This window comes from Misgurnus anguillicaudatus, chromosome 14 (assembly GCF_027580225.2).
Source record: "Misgurnus anguillicaudatus chromosome 14, ASM2758022v2, whole genome shotgun sequence".
NCBI classification, from domain to species: domain Eukaryota; kingdom Metazoa; phylum Chordata; class Actinopteri; order Cypriniformes; family Cobitidae; genus Misgurnus; species Misgurnus anguillicaudatus.
This window is the reverse complement of record NC_073350.2, coordinates 14,296,747-14,319,285: the sequence shown is the minus strand read 5'-3', so window position 1 is coordinate 14,319,285 and position 22,539 is coordinate 14,296,747. Positions and strand designations below refer to the sequence as shown.

The 22,539-nt window shown below is 38.7% G+C and overlaps 3 protein-coding genes across 4 annotated transcripts; 1 reads left to right on the top strand and 2 right to left on the bottom strand.

Moving 5' to 3' along the window:
- Positions 1-1,058: 1,058 nt before the first annotated feature.
- Positions 1,059-4,541, bottom strand: zrsr2 (zinc finger (CCCH type), RNA-binding motif and serine/arginine rich 2). The gene is made up of 11 exons (XM_055184354.2): positions 4,332-4,541; positions 4,102-4,181; positions 3,954-4,017; positions 3,767-3,875; positions 3,534-3,620; positions 3,032-3,070; positions 2,822-2,937; positions 2,520-2,733; positions 2,383-2,438; positions 2,193-2,302; positions 1,059-2,069 (listed from the first exon to the last, which is right to left on the bottom strand). The coding sequence occupies exons 1-11, from the start codon at positions 4,442-4,444 to the stop codon at positions 1,174-1,176; spliced, it is 1,884 nt and encodes a 627-aa protein (XP_055040329.2). The 5' UTR covers positions 4,445-4,541; the 3' UTR covers positions 1,059-1,173.
- A 376-nt stretch (positions 4,542-4,917) lies between these two features.
- On the top strand, positions 4,918-10,858 carry rbbp7 (RB binding protein 7, chromatin remodeling factor). Its single transcript, XM_073875929.1, has 12 exons — positions 4,918-5,092; positions 5,548-5,692; positions 5,799-5,944; positions 6,210-6,386; positions 7,746-7,858; positions 8,079-8,242; positions 8,378-8,501; positions 8,596-8,673; positions 8,759-8,835; positions 9,563-9,620; positions 10,154-10,264; positions 10,343-10,858. Exons 1-12 carry the CDS (start codon positions 5,077-5,079, stop codon positions 10,409-10,411), a joined length of 1,278 nt encoding a protein of 425 aa, XP_073732030.1. The 5' UTR covers positions 4,918-5,076; the 3' UTR covers positions 10,412-10,858.
- Positions 10,859-12,478: 1,620 nt separating this feature from the next.
- Positions 12,479-22,413, bottom strand: txlng (taxilin gamma). Of its 2 annotated transcripts, none has more exons than XM_055183843.2 (9): positions 22,264-22,413; positions 20,847-21,078; positions 20,643-20,734; positions 20,381-20,551; positions 18,937-19,131; positions 18,187-18,306; positions 15,516-15,683; positions 15,301-15,396; positions 12,479-14,957 (listed from the first exon to the last, which is right to left on the bottom strand). In XM_055183843.2, exons 1-9 carry the CDS (start codon positions 22,312-22,314, stop codon positions 14,649-14,651), a joined length of 1,434 nt encoding a protein of 477 aa, XP_055039818.2. In that variant the 5' UTR covers positions 22,315-22,413; the 3' UTR covers positions 12,479-14,648. The 2 variants fall into 2 exon arrangements, with proteins under 2 accessions (XP_055039818.2, XP_055039819.2); XM_055183844.2 differs by lacking the exon at positions 22,264-22,413 and adding an exon at positions 21,200-21,351.
- Positions 22,414-22,539: the final 126 nt, after the last annotated feature.

The following is a 22,539-nucleotide window of genomic DNA, read 5'->3' as shown; positions in this document are numbered from 1 at the left end:
ATACCATTAGAAACCAACAAAAACCAATACACTGTAGTGTGTTTTGGGCCATAATCCATTAGAACCTATAAAATTCCCAATAAAACCATTAGAATTTTCTGTAATGGTTTTATTGTTTTTTCAGCAAGGAAGAAAAACACGAAACACTGTGTTTAATTTCAGTTTGGAGAGAACGTCAGTTTCAGAAACAGTTCCGTGCCTCAGATGTAAATTTGACTTTGTTTCTTGTTATTGTTTTTCCACCTAGAACTCAAGTAAATGCTTCTTTAAGCCCTTTTATATTTAAAAGAAGGCCACAAATTAAAAGGAAATGCCCCAATTTACGTGTATATTTACAGCTGGTCTATTCGCACTGGATTAGTATTACCTGAGGTAATTTCTCCGGACCTTTTTACACAAGGTAAAAGTCGCCGTAATCTTTACTGACATTGTCCGTAATTATTACTGACGTGGAGCATTCTGACAGGACTAAAATCACTGAGAAGCGCTGATAAAAATTGCTTTACCTCACCTCTCCATGTAAAACTAATCCCGTCTGAATAGTACTTAAGTGTGTAATTAGTACATGTTAACCATATGCAAAAGTATAAAAACACCAAGGGTAAAAGATTAAGCGATTATCGTCTCCAATGTAAATCTCTTTTCTTGGACTACAACAAACACACGCACTGTAGGCAACAGTTTACTTCCTGGGATTGGTGATGTAGTAAAGACTGGCATTATCATAACTACACCGCTTTAATTCCTGTCAGCATTGCATTCTGAACGAATCTTTTAAACATGGTAAGGAGCGTCACATTTCCGGCTGATGTCAGAGGTATTCAGGCCAATCACAACGTACAGATTAGCTGTCCAATCAGGGACACAGCACTTTTTAGACCGATTGAGTTTTGTACAAAATCAATGGGTTTGATGAAGGCAGGATATCTGGAGCTACAAAAATGTGGAAAATAATGTGTTTTTTTAAAGCATAAACCACGCGAACACATTGTATTATACCAAATACACAAAATAACGTTGTTTTTAGCAATAAAATAGGTGATCTTTAACACTTCAAGTCTTCAGAAACAGTCATTTAATTACAAAAGTACGGACAATGCATTCACCAGCAATATTACCATTACAGCAATATCAGAAAAACAGCTGCTCTATGAAAACAATAATATTAACAGTTTATGTTTTACATAATCTATCCTCAGAATATGTGGTGGTCTCAGAAGTCGAATCTGTAAGCACTACACGGATTTCCTCTTCTTCTTGACAACGCTCTAAAACCTGAATCTCTGCTGTACTGTCTGGTGTACATGCACTTGCTGCTTCTCCAAAAGGAGCCTCCTCTGTGCACACTTCTGATTTTGGAGTCGCATCACAACCCTCATTTCCAGATTCTTCATTAGAGCCTGCAGAAGAGCTTGGGCTGTGTGATTTACTCTTCTTCTTTCTGTGTTTCTTTTTGCTCTTTTTCTTTTTACTCTTTTTCGAGTGCCTGTGGTGGTGTGATGCTTTTTCTGTCGTGTCAGAGTCCTCTGGGCTTTTGCTTTTTCTGCTGTGACGACTCTTTTTCACAGATCCGTTTTTGGAAACATGCTCCGGGCTGTCTGATTTTGACCTCTTTTTTCTCGAGTTTTCTTCTTGGTCTTTGCTTCGGGATCGGCTCCTGCTTCTTCTGGATTGTTCTCTTTGAGACCTCTGTCCTTTTATCAGTGATTGCTGTGACAGCCCTCTCTCTCTGGTTCTACTACGACTTCGCCTTTCCTTGTTTCGATTTTTTCTTCCTCTGCTGCGACTCCGCCTCTCCCCGCTGCGACTCCGCCTCCCCCTGTAACTATTTCTCTCACGACTGCGGCTCCTTCGATCTGTCCTTCTGCGCTGAGATCGGTCAGGGCTATTCCCTCGTTGGGACCACATTCCATCTCTGCCTCCGAAGTGTCGACTAGAAAAGCCGCCACCACGTTCAGGGGACATGTGAAGATCGCGGTCCGCCTCCCAGAAATCATTGCCTGGGTTTCGGAATACGTGGAGGAAGTTGCAATGTTTCCCTTTTGGGCATTTGCGTCTGTCGTATAGTCCTGAAATGGAAAAAATAAGAAAACCTATGCATAATGAAATACATACATACATTCTGGTGCAAAAAAATAAAGCCCAGGTGAATAGTTTGGTGCATCTGTTATACAGACTGATGTTTTCCTCACCACATATAGCCGTTTTCCATCTAGTTACTGGAGAGAATTCACACTGCAGTTGTTTACCAGCATACCAACGGCCATTAAACATCATGAAAGCTTCTTTGCATTGTTCCTCTCTGCAGTCATTAAAACATACAATCATTACAACATCTAATCTATAGTAGTAATGACTTTTATATAACATTCCTGGACTTACGTCTCATACTGAACGTAAACGTTTCCTCTCAAATGAGGCTCGAAGTTGCAGCTCACCTATTAAGGTACAAGGAAAGGTTCAATATATTGCTTCTATCGTGTTATGTTAATTTGAGGGATTTGTTTTGTTTAATTTACCTTGAACTGCACCACCTTCCCTGCATTCTTGAACTCTGGCAGAACATCTTCATAGAAATCCAGGAACTGTTGGTGCACATCCTCCTCACTGTACTCCAGACTGGCGTCAGTGTCATAGTCATCGCGTCCAATCTGCACCATGCCAAATGTCACAAACATCCCCTTCACCATCAGAGTGGTGCTGGATGATGGGTGTTCATGCTTTCGGGAGCAACTGTCAATAACATCCATTTAAAAATAACATATAACATTAAGACACATACTAGTTGTAAGTATAAATCTAATGAGCTTAATGAACTTACCGTTCCCCAAATCTACAAGCACCCGTTTTAAGGAAGAAAGGGCAGTTTGCTTTGTCCTTTTCAGTTCCATAATCCTTTGGGGCATCAGGGTTTTTCCATTGACCACCATTTTCCAGCTGAATATGGGGATTATTATAATTATAAAAAATATAGAATGCAATAATACATATCTATATTTTCCAATGAAAAAGCAAGATGTGTAAATGTTACCTGAATCTCCGCTTGATCCAGCATTTTCTGTACAGCTTCCTATAAATGGTGCAAACATACACAGTATGGCAGGTGAAATTCTGTGGTGCAAGCACTTGTCTGTTAGAATTGGTTAAGACAACTTAACTAGTACTTCAAAACGTGTTCAAAGATCTCAGCACGTTTTGTTTACTAACAACCATATTGCTTCATGGTGTTGGTGAACCAAATCATTTAAACTCAAATAATGTGAAAAGATACATTTTCTTCAGGGGAAGTGGACACTTGCTGGATTATCAAGCCATTGTGTGTGTCTTAGTTAAGGAAACAAGGAAGCAATGTTTCGCTATACAAACAAAATGATAACGTGTACACATGAAACAGAGATACGCGTGTGCCTTATGAAGCCGATTTGTTGCAGACAGCATGAGATGTTTTGATATCTGATGTTAATTTGACAGATAAATGCAATAGAGGATATATGTAGACATCAGCATCTTTATCCTCCGAGTGTACGGATCACCTCTCTATCTTTCTTCTCCTGTTCCTTCTGCTCTCGCTCCTCTTGTTCTTTTCTCTCTTGCTCCTCCCATTCCTCTCGGATCCGCTTCTGTTGTTATGGAGGAACGATAGGCAAATTAATTTTACACCCGAAATCATGCCTTTACATCTCAAATAACTAAAAAGTTATTAAATTTTACCTTTACCTAACAATAAACAAAAGACATTGATGTAACAGTCTGTGTGTTTGCTTACCTCTTCTTCCTCTTTTCTAATTCGTGCCGCCTCTTCTCTCTCTGTTTTCAGCCTGAATTCCTCCTGTGCAATTCTTTCTCTCTCCATCCATTCCTGCTGCAATAGCTCCCTGGATAGATACAGTGTTACATATCCACATTTTGTCTAATTGAATATTGTTGATCATACAAAAGTGTAAAAGAATAACCTCTGCTCTTTAGCTTTCTCCTCTTCCTCATCTCCAGCATTGTCCTCATCATTTTGTGATTGATCTAGAGAGATTTGTTACATGCATGTGTTTGGCATACTTCATTAATAAGGAAAGAAACTTTAAGGGTTAGACTGGAAAATGTTACCTGTTTCTCTTAATTTAGCAAGGGCTTGGCGCTTTCTTCTCCTCCTCTCTCGTTTAAGAGCAGCTCGTCGTTGTTTCTGACTATAAAAGCGAGAATGTGATGTCATACGCATAAATTAGCGAATGTTTTGTTGAGGTCATCATATCATAATCATAATAACAAATTAAATTTATATATTTGGTAGTGTTTATCTAAGTCAGCAGAAATATAGCACACATTTCATACAATACCTAAGTAAAGCAGAAATAGTTTCAGACTCGTCTATTTGACTCCCAGTGGTCAGATCTGAGCCCTGCGTCTCTGAACGATCTGCCTGTAATGAGCACAAATCATTATCTGTCATTTTACACCATTATTTACACATTGCATACGGCAAAAGCTTTCAGTAGTAAACGCGATACATGGTGCGCATAAATATGACGTCACATTCATTTGTCGCATTCTGATAGCAAAGAAACGCGCGTGCGCAGGTTAGTGGTTTGAAGTTCGATTCTCTGGTCCGCTTAATTTGAGAATCGGTTCCTTTGGATGATTTAATTAAACGAACCCTTATTAAGATAACGATACACGGATTCTTTTGAGTTTACACTTGCAGGGCGTGAGATATTTTTGAGAAGCGTTACAAATACGCAGACAAACAAAACGTCAAAATAATTTTTTTTCGTCAAGTACATATCTATAAAAGTATGCACTTTAATAAAGTGCATAATTTAATTTAGTAATATTAGCGTATATGTCAGAGTTAAAATAAAATAATCAAGCGCTTTGTGAATCGATTAACTGAACGATTCAAATGAACGAGTCGTCTCGCGAATCGGACGTCTTCAGAATCATTTTGCGCGTATTGGATGCGAGCTGGTTTTACAAGGGCTGACGGAGTCTGTGGAGTAAAACCTTAAAAAACATCGTTTTTCCACTTTTGGCTTTAAATCACAAAGTTCCTTCAGTGGGTATCCTGCAGAAAAACACGCCAAAATGGCAGATAAAGAAGGTAAATGTTTCTGCAAAACGAATTTCATGCTGTACTTTTTCTCTTTAGCAGAGTTTGTTAGCTTTAGCCATAAGTGCTAATGGATGTTACTCGCATATTGACGTGAGAATGAATGAATTTGGATCCAGAACCACTTTATATCAAAACCACACGGTTCACTTCATTTAAATCTATTTGTATGATTAAATAATTGTATTAATATAAATGCAACTATTACTTAGACTACATTGAGATGTTTATTTTATATGTTGACCGAGTTCCCTCCATAATTCATGTACTAATGTACGTCACTAGAAGATGATAGTAATGATATTTTACTGCAGTCTCTGTTGGTTTTATTCATATATATGCGAATATGGCTGCATGTGTGTAGTAAACTCCCACAATTCATTTATTTTGAAATGTGTTAATTTTCATTTGACCTTAATCTACCTTAATCTGTTTTCCCTTCACAGTATATGATGATGCAGTAGAGGAGAGAGTTATAAATGAAGAATACAAGATCTGGAAGAAAAACACACCATTTCTGTATGATCTAGTCATGACACATGCCCTCGAGTGGCCGAGTTTGACGGTGCAGTGGCTTCCTGATGTGACCAGGTAATCTGGCGTGTCCACCTGCTCGTGTTCATACATAACGCAGACTGCTTGGTATCTACAGATCAATGGTTTAGCTATAGTTTGATTGTTATCTCTTTGTGACCAGGCCTGAGGGAAAGGACTATGCCCTTCATCGCCTGGTGTTGGGCACTCACACTTCGGATGAGCAGAACCACCTGGTCATCGCGAGCGTTCAGATCCCCAATGACGATGCCCAGTTTGATGCGTCCCACTATGACAGTGAGAAAGGAGGTGAATTGACTCATTAACGTATGCAAAAAGTGTATTTTTAAAAAAAAAATGATACGTTCACAACACTGAAATGATTTCTTTTGTTTGCCTGTGTGTGTTTCTTCAGCAGGTATGATCAGTCTCGCAGGATGTAGACATTTGGACTACTACAATCTTTGTCAACTTGAGTTGATTTTTTTTTATTTAGCAAATGCTTAAAAATGGTTATAGTTGGGCATCGTTTGGACAAGGTTGTCAGTGAATGTATTTGGGCATTTGTTTTTAGAGTTTGGAGGGTTCGGGTCAGTGAGCGGAAAGATCGAAATTGAGATTAAGATCAATCATGAAGGAGAAGTGAACAGAGCCAGATACATGCCACAAAACCCCTGCATCATTGCCACCAAGACACCCACCTCTGACGTGCTGGTGTTTGACTATACCAAACACCCCTCTAAACCAGATCAGTACCCATTTCATCTTATAATGCATTTAATCTTGGGTTAAATGCACAATATGTAACATTTTTGGCATTAAAATATCCAAAATCCACTAGTACAGTGACAGTCTTATATATTATGTTCAAATGTGCACTTGCATTATCACAAATGTTGTCAATGATGTTTGAATTTAGATTATTGGCCGTTTTAAACAGTGTAATGCCCCTATATATAGGGTTCTCTGCTTTTGGTGCATTCAAAATCATAGATGTGTTCGACTTCATTCAGCGCTGCATTGACCGATCAGCGTATGACGTCATAGTACCGTAAGAGTGATCCAAAAGCAGTACTATCGATTCTCACTTGCAAGATGTCATACGCTGAGCATCAGTGCAGCATGTTTTCTATCACGTCATAGGTGTTGGCTAGGGGTGCACCGATAAATGGTGATGTACACTATTAATACGTGGCCGATAACTATTCTGAATCGCACACCCGATATCATTCACAGCTATTTCATGTACTACGGCTTTTGATCAGTAAGTCCTTATCGATCTTAAATCATTGTTATTTTGAGTCGTTTATAACATGCATTTGAAAAAGCTACACTTGTCAAACATAATCATACATATTCCTTATTATCATGAAAATACCTGAAAAGGTTTAAAGAACAGCAATATAAATATATCCTTAAGCTGCGTGTCATAGCTGCGTGTGTATAGTTCTTTGTCTACAGCATGGATTGAGTTTCTGCACGAGAGCGCCCTCTGGCTTTTGGATTTAGCGGCATTTCACTGTAATTCATTGAGAAGCATAGCAAGCATCATCAGCTGATATATCGGAGCATCTCTAGTGTTGGCACACGTTTAACACAACAGTTATAAAAGTTTATTACATCATCCATGAACATGACTTGTAAGTCCCATCAGATGGATTTTCAATCGGCAGTGGACAACTTCTATCTTTCCACGTTCCTTCGCAGCAGCATCATCAAGCTACTCCTTTGTTTTTGCACGGCGACCTCTAGTGGCGAAAAATTACATATTGTGCCTTTAAACTAATAGTTCACCCAAAAATGAAAATTCTGTCATCATATACTCACCCTCACGTTGCTCCAAACCTGTATAAATTATTCAGTTCTGCTAAAAACAAAGGAAGATATTTCTAATCAAGCAGGAATCAAAAATACTCTGGAAGTCAATAGTGCTCAAAAACAGATGTTACGGACAATATCGTCTTTTGTGCTAATCAAAAGAAATGTTTAAAGATGTGTATCACATTAAGAGTGAGCAAATAAGGACATGAGCATTTTCATTTTTAGGTGAATTATCCCTTTAACACTATTGTTTTGAATATTAAGTCTGACCTATGTCAATTTACAGATCCCAGTGGTGAATGTAGTCCAGACCTGAGGCTGCGAGGGCATCAGAAAGAGGGTTACGGTTTGTCCTGGAACCCCAACCTGAGTGGAAATTTGCTCAGTGCATCAGACGACCATGTGAGCACATAACCTGAGATTTAAATGGAAATGCTTTGTTTACACTGTACACTAATCCAGATTCAAATCCAATCTGTAGGACTGATTGACAGTTTTACCGCTTTACAGCAAAAAGACTCAAAAAAATCAATCTCATAGTTTGTGTTTTTTGCGTACTTGAATTGGAAACATCTAGTTCATGTTTTAAACTGCTTATTAAGTCTCTACTTTTGATCTCAAGACAATCTGTCTATGGGACATCAGTGGTGCACCAAAGGATGCAAAGATAGTCGATGCAAAGACCATCTTTACAGGACACACAGCTGTGGTGGAGGATGTGTCCTGGCATCTTCTACATGAGTCGCTCTTCGGCTCTGTGGCGGACGACCAGAAACTCATGATCTGAGCAAGCAAAACCTTACAAGCATCCTTTAGTTTAGGACATGAAAACATCCAAAACAATATTTCATATTAAACCATGTTAGAATTTCCAACAGATTTCCTGTCTATAGTTACATTTCTGTCTGTCTTGTGCAGCTGGGACACTCGATCGAATAACACGTCCAAGCCCAGTCATGCTGTCGATGCCCACACAGCTGAAGTCAACTGCCTGTCCTTCAATCCCTACAGCGAGTTTATTCTCGCCACTGGCTCGGCAGACAAGGTCTGTGGAAGTGTTAAATAACAACCACACATGTAACCATATATACAAACATAGTTGTATGCTTACCACATCTGTTTGGTGTGTGTCACTGTAGACTGTTGCATTGTGGGATCTGCGCAACCTGAAACTGAAGCTTCACTCATTTGAATCGCACAAGGATGAAATCTTCCAGGTAACCCTCAAGGTTTTGAAAAAGTACCTCATGAATTTGAAGATCACATTAAGTATTTGAAATTAACAACTTATGATTTTAACAGGTGCAGTGGTCTCCCCATAATGAGACCATCCTGGCCTCCAGTGGCACAGACAGACGTCTGAATGTCTGGGATCTGAGGTATCACCCAGAATAACTCTGTCCTATGTATTCATAATGAATTGTGGAGGAATTTCTTTAGATGGCTCCTAAATATTTGTACTTAATTTTTTTAAGTCTCACTATTTGCAGATTTATTAATTAAACTGCATCAACACATTTATTAAAAAAAAAAAAAAGGTTGTGGAGCATCTACAGAGTTATCTGTACAATAAGACAACAAAGTATTTGGGTAGGGGACTTTTTTTAACTATTTTACTGCCTTTTTATATATAAAGTTGCCAGCCAGTACCAGCTTTTTTATAATTCTCACAAAAGGTTAATACCTTCGAACAGACCCCCTCCTTTTTTTAAACAAAACAAAATGTTTCGTCCAATTTCCGTTTTGTTCTCTTTTTATCACCTCTCAAATAGTGGTTGGTTTATTCGAAAATAAAAAAAAACATTTTAACAAAAAGCTGAGATAATTGGATTTTTTTTAAAGGACTTTGTTAAAGATCAGATTACGAATAAAGATCAAAACAGTTTTTACTGTTTTTGAATCAGTGGATGCTTTAGTGTTTTATAGGTTGGGTAAGAGGGCCACCTAGTGGATAATTGCGGAAATATGGATTGCTGTAAAACCTGTCATTGGCAGGGAAAGTGTTAAATTTAAGCATGCCAAATTCTGCAAAAATGCAAATTATTCTGCATGGTAAAAGTTAATGTCTGTATCAAATATTGACACTATTACATTTATGTCCTGTAGTAAAATTGGAGAGGAACAATCTGCGGAGGATGCAGAGGACGGGCCTCCTGAACTTTTGGTGAGTCTTGAAGGATTTGCTGAGCTGTTTATTTAGTTAAAGGAACAGTTCACCCAAAAATCATAATTTACTCATCATGTTTTTCTAAACCTGTATGAATTTCTTTTTTCTGATGAACACCAAAGAAGATATTTTGAGAAATGATGGTAAACACACAGCAGATAGTGTCCATTGACTTCCATAGTAGGAAAAATATATTTTGGATGTATTGTGATAAATGATGAAGAAAATATTTAAATAAATGATGGAAAGCACACAGTTGACGGTACTCATTAAATTCCATCATATTCTTTTATTCCTACTATGGAAGTCAATGGTCAATATCTGCTTTGTTTACCATAATTTCTCAAAATATCTTCTTTTGTAAGAGATAAGAAAAAATATCAGAAAAAAGAAATTCATACAGGTTTAGAAGAACATAAGGATGAGTAAATGACAGAATTTTCATTTTTGGGTGAACTATCCCTTTTAGGTTACAACTGGTATAATTTCCGTAATTTTTGATTATGACTGCATTTTACTGTTTTTGTCAGTTCATTCACGGCGGGCACACAGCAAAGATCTCTGATTTCTCTTGGAACCCAAATGAACCCTGGGTAATATGTTCAGTGTCAGAGGACAACATTATGCAAGTGTGGCAGATGGTATGTGCATTTTGTCTCCAGTAATTATTTGACTCATAACAAATATTTGTCATAATCTTGGATGAAATTTTTGTCTAGGCTGAGAACATCTATAATGATGAAGAGCCAGACGCCCCGGCATCGGAGCTGGAGGGGCAGGCATCGTAAACTCACTCTCATCTCATAAAAATTTGAAAAACTTTTTCATGGCTTCTCTTACTCTTCAGCTTTTGAGTATTATTCAGATATGATTCATCCTCTTACTTCCCACTTTATATACTTTATCCATTACATGGTCCTCCTGTAAACACTTTTCTAAAGGTTCATGCTGTAGAGAAGATTGACTTCAGTTGGTTTAAAGTGGAAATGATTATGGAAAGGTTTGGAGAGAGTTTTCGAGAGACTGCACCACAATTTCAGGCACTTCTGAGAAGTTACGGCTTGGTGTGGCTTTTTCACAATTAGCACAGTTTTTGTTTTTGTGCAGAAACCCAGTGTCAATTTGCAATAAATCTTTTGTAATAACTTTTAAACTAATTTTGTATTTCCAAATTGTCAATTGTTCTTATTCTGTGCTTACAATTTAATGCTGAAAATAAAGTACAGAAACTGTAAGATCGTGTCTCACTTGACGAGACTCCTCGTGTCTTCAATACAGATTGATTTAATCACAGTTCCCAATATACAGTGAGGAAAATAAGTATTTGAACACCCTGCTATTTTGCAAGTTCTCCCACTTAAAAATCATAGAGGGGTCTGAAATTGCCATCGCAGGTGCATGTCCACTGTGAGAGACATAATCTAAAAAAAAGTCTAGAAATCACAATGTATGATTTTTTTTAACTATTTATTTGTATGATACAGCTGCAAATAAGTATTTGAACATCTGTCTATCAGCTAGAATTCTGACCCTCAAAGACCTGTTAGTCTGCCTTTAAAATGTCCACCTCCACTACAATTATTATCCTAAGTTAGATGCACCTGTTTGAGGTCGTTAGATGCATAAAGACACCTGTCCACCCCATACAATCAGAATCCAATTACTAACATGGCCAAGACCAAAGTTGTACACCTCCACAAGGTTGGAAAGGGCTACGGAGAAATTGCCAAGCAGCTTTGTGAAAAAAAGGTCCACTGTTGGAGCAATCATTAGAAAATGGAAGAAGCTAAACATGACTGTCAATCTCCCTTAAACTGGGGCTCCATGCAAGATCTCACCTCGTGGGGTCTCAGTGATCCTAAGAAAGGAGAGAAATCAGCCCAGAACTACACGGGAGGAGCTGGTCAATGACCTGAAAAGAGCTGGGACCACCGTTTTAAGGTTACTGTTGTTAATACACCAAGACGTCATGGTTTGAAATCATGCATGGCACGGAAGATTCCCCTGCTTAAACCAGCACATGTCCAGGCCCGTCTTAAGTTTGCCAATGACCATTTGGATGATCCAGAGGAGTCATGGGAGAAAGTCATGTGATCAGATAAGACCAAAATATAACTTTTTGGTCATAATTCCACTAAACGTGTTTGCAGGGAAGAAGAATGATGATGAGTACCATTACAAGAACACCACCCGTACTGTGAAGCATGGGGGTGGAAGCATCATGCTTTGGGGGTGTTTTTCTGCACATGGGACAGGGCGACTGCACTGTATTAAGGAGAGGATAACCAAGGCCATGTATTGCGAGATTTTAGGGAACAACCTCCTTCCCTCAGTTAGATCATTGAAGATGAGTCGAGGCTGGGTCTTCCAACATGACAATGACCGGAAGCACACAGCCAGGATAACCAGGGAGTGGCTATGTAAGAAGCATATCAAGGTTCTGGCGTTCAAGGTCTCCAGACCTAAACCCAATAGAGAATCTTTGGAGGGAGCTCAAACTCAGGCCAGAAACCTGACTGATCTAGAGAAGATCTGTGTTGAGGAGTGGGCCAAAATCCCTCCTGTAGTGTGTGCTAATTTTTTGCAAACAAGGGCTACTGTACCAAATATTAACATTGACTTTCTCAGGTGTTCAAATACTTATCTGCAGCTGTATCATACAAATAAATAGTTAAAAAATTATACAGTGTGATTTTGGATTTTTTTTAGATCACAGTGGACATGTACCTACGATGACAATTTCAGACCCCTCCATGATTTCTAAGTGGAAGAAGTTGCAAAATAGCAGGGTGTTCAAATGCTTATTTTCCTCACTGTATATATACACATTCAAGAAATCATCATAAAAACAGGAATGAAAATTCTACAAAACGTTTTATTGAAAAGCAAGACAGAACTACAAGAGCATTGTACATTCTCAGAGGGGTCACATGGGCTGAGCTGGGGGAGAAAGAAACGCTCTCTCGAGCGTCTTTCACAGTACGTCTAACCTGCAGAGGTAGATTTCTTGCATAACCTGAGAATCAAACTGGGGCATTGCCAAAATAAACAACAAAAGCAGAAGCGATACAAAAGACGGTACCAACACCTAACAAATTTTAAACGAACTGGACCCCAATTACACATGTATACTGTATTTAAACATGTTTTACAGCACGGAAAATAAAAAGTGATGTGAAACTATTACATAGAGAGAGAAGTCCAAGCCACATATCAAGTGCTTAGATCCGACAAAAAACAAACAAACTGAAGAGCAGTAATGAAAGCTGGTGAAAATCTGTTTCGGTTTGGCAAAGTCAAACACATTCACGACTGATATCAGAACAATACAGGACATCATCAACTAAGCTTTTCAGAAAATTGCATATTGTTTTGCACTTAAATTATCATCAAAAATGCAATATATGGTCTTGGATCCACTTACATACTGGCCTGTGTCAGAGGACAGATCTGGGCATGCACAAAACCAAATGTTGCTTTATGGACCTGAGGCAAATGATTTTAGACCCTGTGTGTCCATGCCATTTAATGAACAGATTTTAAAGAGCTACGAGGCAGCTTGCATTGGAAATATGTATTTCTACATTCACTGTTTTTTACGATATAGTTTCACATTGTTAGCAACTTTGACAATGTATGCATGTATATCTTGAATTACAGACATTTTATTCTTATTTAATATAAAGTCCAAAACCAAATCACATTCAGTATAGCCAGTATCAAAAAAAGGTAAGGCCTATTTTTAAATAAGATTCATTTTAGCTTTTTTGTGTCCAGTGGAAATAATGAGACCTGTCAACAGGTAAAACTGCTCAAATTAAGATAGCAAAGTGTTTCTCTTATTTTAAATTACAAAGAAATTACATTAAAACTAAAGTTATGTAGAGCTTCCAAAAACAAAAGCATCAGGTTCTGAATCTAACCAATCATATCTTAATACAACAAATGTTAAGTATTAAGCAGAGCGTTGGGATTAACCATTATACATTTTTTTAAAGTATCCAATTTTTTTTAAATAAGGGATTTTTATAATAATTTTTGTAGTCTGGACAATTTTAGGGGTAAAAATATTTCTTTACATTGGCTAATGATATCTTGTATAAGTATAACTAGCTTATGTTGTTTCCACCTCACACCAACAAAATAAAAATGAAATACCCTGTCTCTTGCAAAAATAAATGGGGTTATTTTTAAATGCATTTGGCATCATGAGTTGATAAAGATCTGCTGTTACATAAAATAAAGTTTTTCAGTCGACATAATCAGTCTTAAAGGAAGTGACACGGTTCGACCCTGTCGTATTATTTCACAATGGTTAAAGATGTAGCAGCCTTTTAAAGTCACACTAGCCCTTAATCTAATTCTCATATGGAAAAAAGCCACAGGCAGTGAGGCGTCCCAGCTGAAGCATAGGAATCTTAACCCCCCTCTTTAAACTTTCAAGTGGATTTTAATCAAAGCAATGGAAGTGTGACTCATTGAGGACCCTTCCTGGCTCAGACTCAATATGGCAAAGAGCAGGTGAGCTTGTGGTAAAACATCTCTTCAGATATTAATGCCCTGTTTCTCAAGTCTCAAGGTTATCTAGACATTTAGAGCTTCTTTACTACATACGGCTGATTAAAAATAGCGATATTTGACGTTATATGCATACGTAATTATTTATTCTGATCCTAAGTCAGTGCCAAGAGCTACATTTTATTAAAGAGAACAGAAAAATGTGCCACCACAGCACAGCTGAGCAGAGAACGGCTGAGAATGAGAAGAGAAAAGAAAAAAAACAGACGTACGAAACAAAGCTGCATGGCGGCCATTTTGGAGCACATGACCATTTCCTACGAAAATACAATGTGATAAAAAAGGAGGAGTAAAAAGTGCTTGACACAAAGCGGATTAACAACATACAGAGCAGTTAGATTCTTCACTAATGTCCTGCTTTATCCTCACGATTTCTGTTATGATAATAATTGTTAGACAAAAATATATACCTCCACAAAAAAATAAGGCAGGCCAGAAGGGCCAGGCTCAGTTGTCAATGAGTTGTCTCGATGATGTGTCGCCTTCTTCCTCAGACCGAAGTCCGAGTTTCTCTGTTTCAGGCATTTCCCCCTCCACGTCTCTCTCCATCTCTGGATTCGAGGGCTGGTTCGGGTGCTCCTCTGGTTGGGGGTCAGGAGGGCCCGTACCCTCTTCTTCAGGATCTTTCGCTGGACCCTGGAGTGACTTGAGTTTCTGGTTCAGGTCGTTGCGTTCTCTCTGCAGGGCCCTGCAAAGCTTTTCCAGGCGCTCCAGTTTGCCTTGGAGGGCTTTGTAATTTTTATCTCGCACTGTTTTCTGCAAGGAAAATGGTGACTTCTTATTTTTTGAATAAAGTTCCTACTACCTTACTGATATCACAGAAATAGATATCCTGCTTTGAATCTACGTACATTGCATAAAAAGATTTAATAGAAGGGATAGACAAAGGGATAGTTTACACGAAAAAATGAAAATTCTGTCATCATTTACTCACTCTCATGTTGTTACTAACCTGTATATATTTCTACTATGGAAGTGAATGGGGCTCATGAACGGTTTGGTTATGAACATTCCTCAAAATATCTGCCTTTGTGTTCTTAAGAACAAAGAAACGGCTGAAAATGCATTTTTAATAAAGCGTCTTAATTATTCTCCTCACCTCTTCTGCCATTTGCAGTAGAGTCTGGTTGTTGGCCTCCCATTTGGTCCTCCATAGAGTGGTCTCCTTCTCTAGCTTCTTGATCTTCTTTGTCATCTAATCAGTCAGAAAAACAAACACAAGTCATGCAAAGTGTGACACACATTTTCTTCAAGAAATGGTTATGAATTATCATGAATGTCAAGAGTCGGGTAAATGAGTTGACGGCAACTTACCTTCTCCATCTCTTGTCTGAAAGTGGTGAAGACCTCGTTGCTTTTGGCGAGGGTGGTCTGAAACTCCTCAAACTTGTCCATGTACAGAGTGAGCTGCTGTTTTAGCTGATGCTCCTGCTCCTTCATCAGTTCACATTTATGTCTGGACTCCGTCGCATCTTTCAGTAGCTAATCAAAGAAACAGACAATAAAAGGTTGAGGAAAATTTTGAGATAATGAATCTATTTTAACATATGTCTACAATCATGGGTAAGCAACCCTTCCTTCTGTTAACCAAAACCATAAACACTACTAATTGACAATAGCTAGGGTCACACACTAAAGGGGGTCGCACACTGGCCGCGCAGCGTCACGTCGAGTCGCGTCGAGGACAACTCAGAAGAATCGTAAACCGGAAGTGCACATTAAATAGCGCGAGCTTCGTCAGATAGCCTCTACTAAAAATGCAAATTACACGTTACCAGCCAATATTAAACGTTGGTGATTTGGGGCAAATATGATGTTATTTAATGTTAAACTATGTGAGTGGCGCAACAGGGATTTGAGGAAATTCCTGAGTCAAAGCTGGGCGGCGCAGACAGGCGCCACCGGTGTGTGTATACTCATAGAAAACAATGTGTTCGATTTTTTTAGAACGGCGCGGCACTGAGCTGTGCGGCCGGTGTGCGATCCCATTAAGGCTAGGGTCACACTACAGGATTTTTAATATCCTGACCATTTACGAAATCTGGTTGCAGCAAACAAATCTTGACAAATTTTCTTCTCTCAAATCTTAAACATGCTCACACTACAAGATTTGAAAAATCATGGCGCATCACATCCTACAGGTTATTATTAAGGCCTAGTCCACACGGACACTTTTTTTTTATAACCGTGACTTTTTACACGATTCAGCTGTTCGTCCACACGAAAACGCACTGAAATTTTTGAAAACCCCTGCCAGGGTGAGGATTTTAAGAAACAACGGTTGCAGTGTTGTTGTGTAGACAGTAAAACCGGGGTTTCTGCCTTGCAATGTCACTTTTGTTAGGCTGCTGATTGGCCAAGGTGTCTTTACGATTTGGGTTATATGACCGCCTGCTGGTGTGGCATGCTCTTGACAGCGCTTAATAGCGTGTTTTTGCTTTTTCATGAGGACAGAGATTTCTTTTAAACCGAGCACGTGTGGATGGGATTTTTTTGGAGGAAAAAACTCTGGTTATAACTCCTATCTTGAAGAGGCTAGAAAGGCCGTCCCAATTCAAAGGATGCTTAGAATGAAGCCTCAAAATGGGTCCTTATTTTTCACGCTGTTAAGCATAGAACGAATGTATCCTTAACAGCCGAGGATATCTCAAGATTCATTGCGCTCTTGCAATGGCTGCATATAATGGCTGTATATTATAAAATAAACAATTAAAACATTTATTAAATAAAATTTTCTTTTAAATAAAAACATTTTTCTTGTCACTGTTTTAGTATTTAGTAAGTTATGTTTTGTGTTAATAATATTCTTTTTATGTTGCGTATATTTCTAAGGTTGATTAATTTGATATACTGTTGAATACTACATCAACGTGTCATATTTTCTCAAATAAATTCATATTTTTCTTATTCCATATTTATTTTAACAAGTCAGAAACGTCTCCGCTGTGTCCTGCTGGTGGGTGCGTGCAGCAGGTGATGCCAATTATGGGTCCTCCGAAAGGTTAGACCATCTCATTTCAGTTCTCTTCGTAAACTTCTGAGGCGGCCACCTTAAAAGACCGAGTGATCAACTTTTAAGGTCGCATGCTTATAAGGTCGCAGCCCTTGAATTGGGACACAGCTTATGTTTACATTTACTAGCTAGTGCGCTAGCAGCTTTCTGCCGTGCACTAACCTGGTGTGTTTAAAACCAGGGTGATTTTTTTTCAGCTCTTGTCTGAATGTGATACATTTCCACAGATGTGTTATTGTGACTTAAAATTCAAAATTTCAAACATGTTTGATATGATCAGGGCAGCCCTGTTTGCTAGTGATCACATCAGGAGGTGTAAGATTTCATACGTAAACATCACACATTACATTATACTCTATGCCGAACATCGGAACCGACCGTTTTTCTCTCAGAATCTCAGGAGGGGAATATCGGCCTAAAAATCTTGTAGTGTGAGTCCGGCTTAAATCTAGACACACCAAACTCAGCTGAAAAGCTCTAAAGAGTTTCACAGAATTTAATCGAAGTCACTCACAATTTTCTGGTTGGCCCCTTTTGCATTGCTAACATATTATGTAGAATTTAAAATGGCTTTATTAAGCAACCAATCAAAATGTAGTAACATCAACTCTGTTTAACACATTTTACCCTATTTAAATCCATTCCACAAATTTCAGCACATTTTCCCCTAAAATAAATGCATTTTGTCTGGGCCTGACAATAGGCTAGCTATTTTTAATGAAGTGTGATTTTGGTTTAGTGGCAGCTTGTAAATTTCTCTACGGGCGGTTCACATTTTATGTCCAAAACTATGCGGACAACATGCTGCTTTCCTAGGGCAGTTGCGCTCCAGTAGTGTCTGCTGTTGCTAAGCAATGAGAGTGCACTTGCCACGTGTCTACATTAAAAATAATGTATTTGAACGTGCAAAAAACATGAAATGTGAACCGCCCCTAATTCAGGAAGAACTGATCTGGACCTGATAATACTTACAAACTCTCGTTCCCTCTGCTGTTTCTCCTCCACCTCTCGCATCAGCTCGGCCGTCCGCTGGAGTTTAGCATCCACCAACTGCTGCTGGAGTTCCTTATGTTTGAACACCTTGTCGATATGCTAAAGAGAAATGTCATGTTTACAACATGCTTTAAAATACTTTAGTACAGAAAAAAAAAGTATTTGACACTGCAACATCCAACTACAACACAACCACCTTGTACATTCATTTTGAATTACACCAAAAACAAGATCTACTACAAAAGAGACCTAGATTATAAAAATGTACTTCCAGTAACAGCCTATAAGACAATATCTCAAATAAGGTCAAATTTCGCAGTTCCTTTATAATTGCATAAATTACATGAGAGTTGCACCCCTAGGCACACTAAGGCCTGATAATGCGACCATGCATAATTCCACATGCATGGCTGGATCATCATGATTGCACCTTGGGACAGAGCTCAGCTTACCATGCCCTAACATGCAAAACAGTATGTGTGTGAATTTAATTAAGCAAATAAATGTAAAGCTGTTAGAAATGAAATAGCACGATATACTACATCTACCGAGCCATGACAATCCAACAAATATCCGTACTTTATCACTCACATCCCAGCAGTGGTTTTAATGATAATGCAAATAAAACAGGCCACTGGTCTAAAGCAGGGCACATTTCATCTCTAGGGGCTCGAATGACTCAACCAGAGAATCACAGTCAATTTACATATTTAGCAGATGTTGCCTCACCTCCTCCCGCAGCTCGTACTGCTCGATGAGTTTCTTGAGTTTCTCGGCCAGCTCCATGTTCTCCTGTCTCAGTTTGCTGTTATGGGAGTTATGCTGCTCCATCTGGGCCTCGATCTCATTGAGCGTCATCTGGAAGTGCAGCGTTGCCTCCTTGCGCCGCTCCTCATACTCCCTAAACCTTTGAGCATTCTCCTCCTGCCATCACAACAGTATACACGCAATATGTATGTAAGTTCATCAACGCCAACAGAATTCATGGCGCTTGGGACAACATTATGTGGGTGGACCTTATATCTGTGGGACATTACTTCTGTGGCGCGTAACTAGGGCTGTCACAATGAGTAAAGGACAAGTTCGGTATTTTACACTTAAAGCCCTGTTTTCAGATTGTTTATGATGAATAGAATAGAAAGGTTTTGACTGAAATTTCGACATGATATGATGCTGGCCCGAGAATTTTCGTGTGTTTCTTGGATCACCTCCCACCTCTATAATAGCTCTATAGGTGCACAGGAACAATCCTTCCTAAAATGCATTAAACTTTTGTTTACAAAGACATGAAACTCACCGAGTGGTCAGGGGTGTTCACTGATAAGCTCACACAAAAATCGCTGCAGAAGATGCTTTCCAACAGGTTTTGTCCAACTCCATTGACTTGTATTAGATGTGCTGTGAGGTACGGTATAACTTCGCGGTGGGAACTTTGTTTGTATTCTTGCAATTGGGAAAGGTGGATTATCGCCACCAACTGGGCTGGAGTGTCTATTATTCAAGCTCTCAGCGGAAGAATATACGGGTGTATACGGGTGTGAGGCGAAATTTCAGTCAAAACCTATTTCATCATAAACAATCTGAAAACAGGGCTTTAAGTGTAAAATACCAAACTTGTTCTTTAAATAATCTTCTCATCGTGATTGTTTGACCTCATCGCGATAATTTCCAATCACCGCAATGATTGCACATCTCTCTAAAAAACACAAGGGGGAGCTGCAGCGCCTGTATAAACGAGACCGTATCAGATTACTTTTAAATATGTGTTATGTGTATTAATATTTACTGCCAGATAAACCTCGCAAAAGATTAAATTATAATAATCGTAACAATTATTTCATGAACAAACAAAAACATTTTGAGAATTAAATGTCAAAGAAAAAAAAGACAATTAATCGTCATAATCGTCAAAGCCTTAAAACAGGAAATTAATTGTAATAATCACAATTTATTAGACAATTAACCGTCAACCAAATTTCATAACCGTGACAGCTCTAGGCATAACTATGTCACTGTCATACATTTGCATAATAAAGTTTGGCTAGCACTCAAACAAAGCTTAAATAAAGGCAGTGTGTTTTTGGATATATGAAGGATGTAATACTACTCTATAGACACTCAAGATTAACACGAGATATGTGTGTGTTATGTAAGCTTTAAGATTTCTGGGCACCTTCAGGGTCTTGTTGTGACGTTGAAGTTCCCTGCACAAGCTCTCCAGTTTGCTCCGGGCTAGGACGGCTTTGCTGTGCTCGCTCTGCAGGTGAATCTTCTCTTTGAGCACCTGGTTCTGCTTCTTCTGCAACACCTTCACTTGTTTTTGCATGCTGCGGCTCTCCTCCAGCTGTCCCGGGGGGAACAAGACACTTGTAGTGTTTCACAGCGAACGTATGGCCTCCTTTATAATACTTTATGGAGCCACATAATATACATACCAAGTCGGCGTATTTCTTACAGAGCGCTGCAAGTTTTTCCTCTGGGGTGGCCAAAGCATGAAGGGCCTGCATCAGCAATAGTACCTCTTTGCCTATGAAAAAGAAAAGAGAAGATTTGTTCACAAAATAAATCGGTAACCAATCAAAATGGAAAAACATGTGTTTATTATTTTCTTGAAGCACCAGAATTTTATTAAAACCAACCAAATGCTTTCTGGTCCTTGGTTTTCTCAGCACAACGGTCCAGTTCTTCAGGGTTGCTGTCCTCCCTTCCCGGTGTCTCCCCTCTCTCCTCTTCGCTGCTCACCAGCCCCACAAAATCATCCACGTTATCCTGGGACGGAGTCCCCAAATCTGGAGAACTGCTACCCTCAACAAGTCCTCGTGTCTCTATACCGCAAACCCCGATGATATCAGCCTCCATTGTTTCAGTCACCTGATAGTATGAGCACCATATACAGATGTCATTAACAAGATGTGTAGTGTAGATACGTACTTAAACTTGACTATACTTCTAACTGTGTTCAAACACTATATACAGTCAGTAGTTCACATACATTCAATACAGAGTTACCAGTCCAAGCCTTAGTTCATGGGACAAGATTTTTTACTGCACGCCCATAAACAGAGCGAAGTGCAAGCACACTCACTGAGAGATACACAGGTACAGTAAGCGAGACGACCACGTGCTGCACAGAGACCACGCGAGACAGGCTGTGTCTCAAACACTAGTGAGCTCACTACTTCCACAGCATTTTTTGCGCGTACGGGCGTTTTTAATGTTGTCTATGAAGGCAGCTCACTGGGTTTTGAGACACAGCAGAGAAGTTACAAAGTAACCAGCTAAGTAAATGAGAGGGAACCGTTTTAAGATAAAAACAACAAATGAGACCACAGAGGCGTTTGTTAATAGCACGAGGTGACGAATGTGGAAAAGTAAATACGTCAGCGCTGACGATATTACAGTGTTCGTGCGAAAATTGCCTACAGATTTCACACAAATTCACTGACAAACTTTTAAATATATTTGCCTTTACTGACAATTTCATGTGACTAATTGTATTTTATTTAGAAACTATACAACATATTTTGATTTGTAATTAAAAGGCAAAACATGAATGCCAATAAGGTCGCATTTTTAACCCTTTTCATCAGGGTTAAACGTTTAAAATTCGGTAAACACTGTATAGTTCAAATAAAAAACAATCATCTTTTATATAACGAAAGTCAGAAAAGCTTTGAACCTCATGCAAACTCGCTACCCTTCAGCACCCGGTTAAAAACACATGCGCATGAACTTAATAATGCTTTTATTAACACTATTTCGAAGATCATTTTAGCCACTGTCGTGCCAGCATTAAAAATAAAACACATCGCTGTTGTATAGTCCAATGTAAACCATTATATTTTAATGCTTTCATTTCATGTAAATTGAAAGTGCTCATGTAAGTTGGCTTGTCTGCTGGTTAGCGCGCTAAAGCTACTTCCTTCGTAAATATTACACATTTATGACGACAGGTTCCCTTCGTGTGTGTATAGTAGGTCTTTCATAGCGATCGATATATAAATTATAATATATCGGATATAAACATGTAGTACAGAGCAGGATGATATACAGTACCTGTGTGTTTTCAGTGTTTAAATCGAGCCTGGGGTCTGAGTGCGTCGCCATGTTGTGACGAAACACTGAAGAGAAAATACAGGCAGACTGCAGGGACACAAATAAAATCAAGTTAAATGTATATTTAATATTTGCTGTGTACTTTATTTATATAAACCATTTTAAAACTCAGTAATAATTTATCTCTTCCAGTTTTGACAGATTGAGTCTTGGGAATTATTTGCATACTTGAGTAATAAAATAAATAATGTTAATATAATGTTTTCTTTATGTGTT

Excerpts from the sequence above, each read along its gene's own strand:
- rbbp7 (XM_073875929.1), top strand. Across the intron at positions 5,945-6,209 it reads CTATGACAGTGAGAAAGGAG|AGTTTGGAGGGTTCGGGTCA; the intron begins GTGAATTGACTC and ends ATTTGTTTTTAG. Across the intron at positions 8,836-9,562 it reads CTGAATGTCTGGGATCTGAG|TAAAATTGGAGAGGAACAAT; the intron begins GTATCACCCAGA and ends TATGTCCTGTAG.
- txlng (XM_055183843.2), bottom strand. The coding sequence starts at position 22,314 with ATGGCGACGCACTCAGACCCCAGGCTCGATTTAAACACTGAAAACACA. Across the intron at positions 21,079-22,263 it reads TAAACACTGAAAACACACAG|GTGACTGAAACAATGGAGGC; the intron begins GTACTGTATATC and ends TCATACTATCAG. Across the intron at positions 20,735-20,846 it reads CAAGGACCAGAAAGCATTTG|GCAAAGAGGTACTATTGCTG; the intron begins GTTGGTTTTAAT and ends TCTTTTTCATAG.
- zrsr2 (XM_055184354.2), bottom strand. The coding sequence starts at position 4,444 with ATGACAGATAATGATTTGTGCTCATTACAGGCAGATCGTTCAGAGACG. Across the intron at positions 2,734-2,821 it reads GCTTGTAGATTTGGGGAACG|TTGCTCCCGAAAGCATGAAC; the intron begins GTAAGTTCATTA and ends TGTTATTGACAG. Across the intron at positions 2,303-2,382 it reads GTTTACGTTCAGTATGAGAC|AGAGGAACAATGCAAAGAAG; the intron begins GTAAGTCCAGGA and ends TAATGACTGCAG.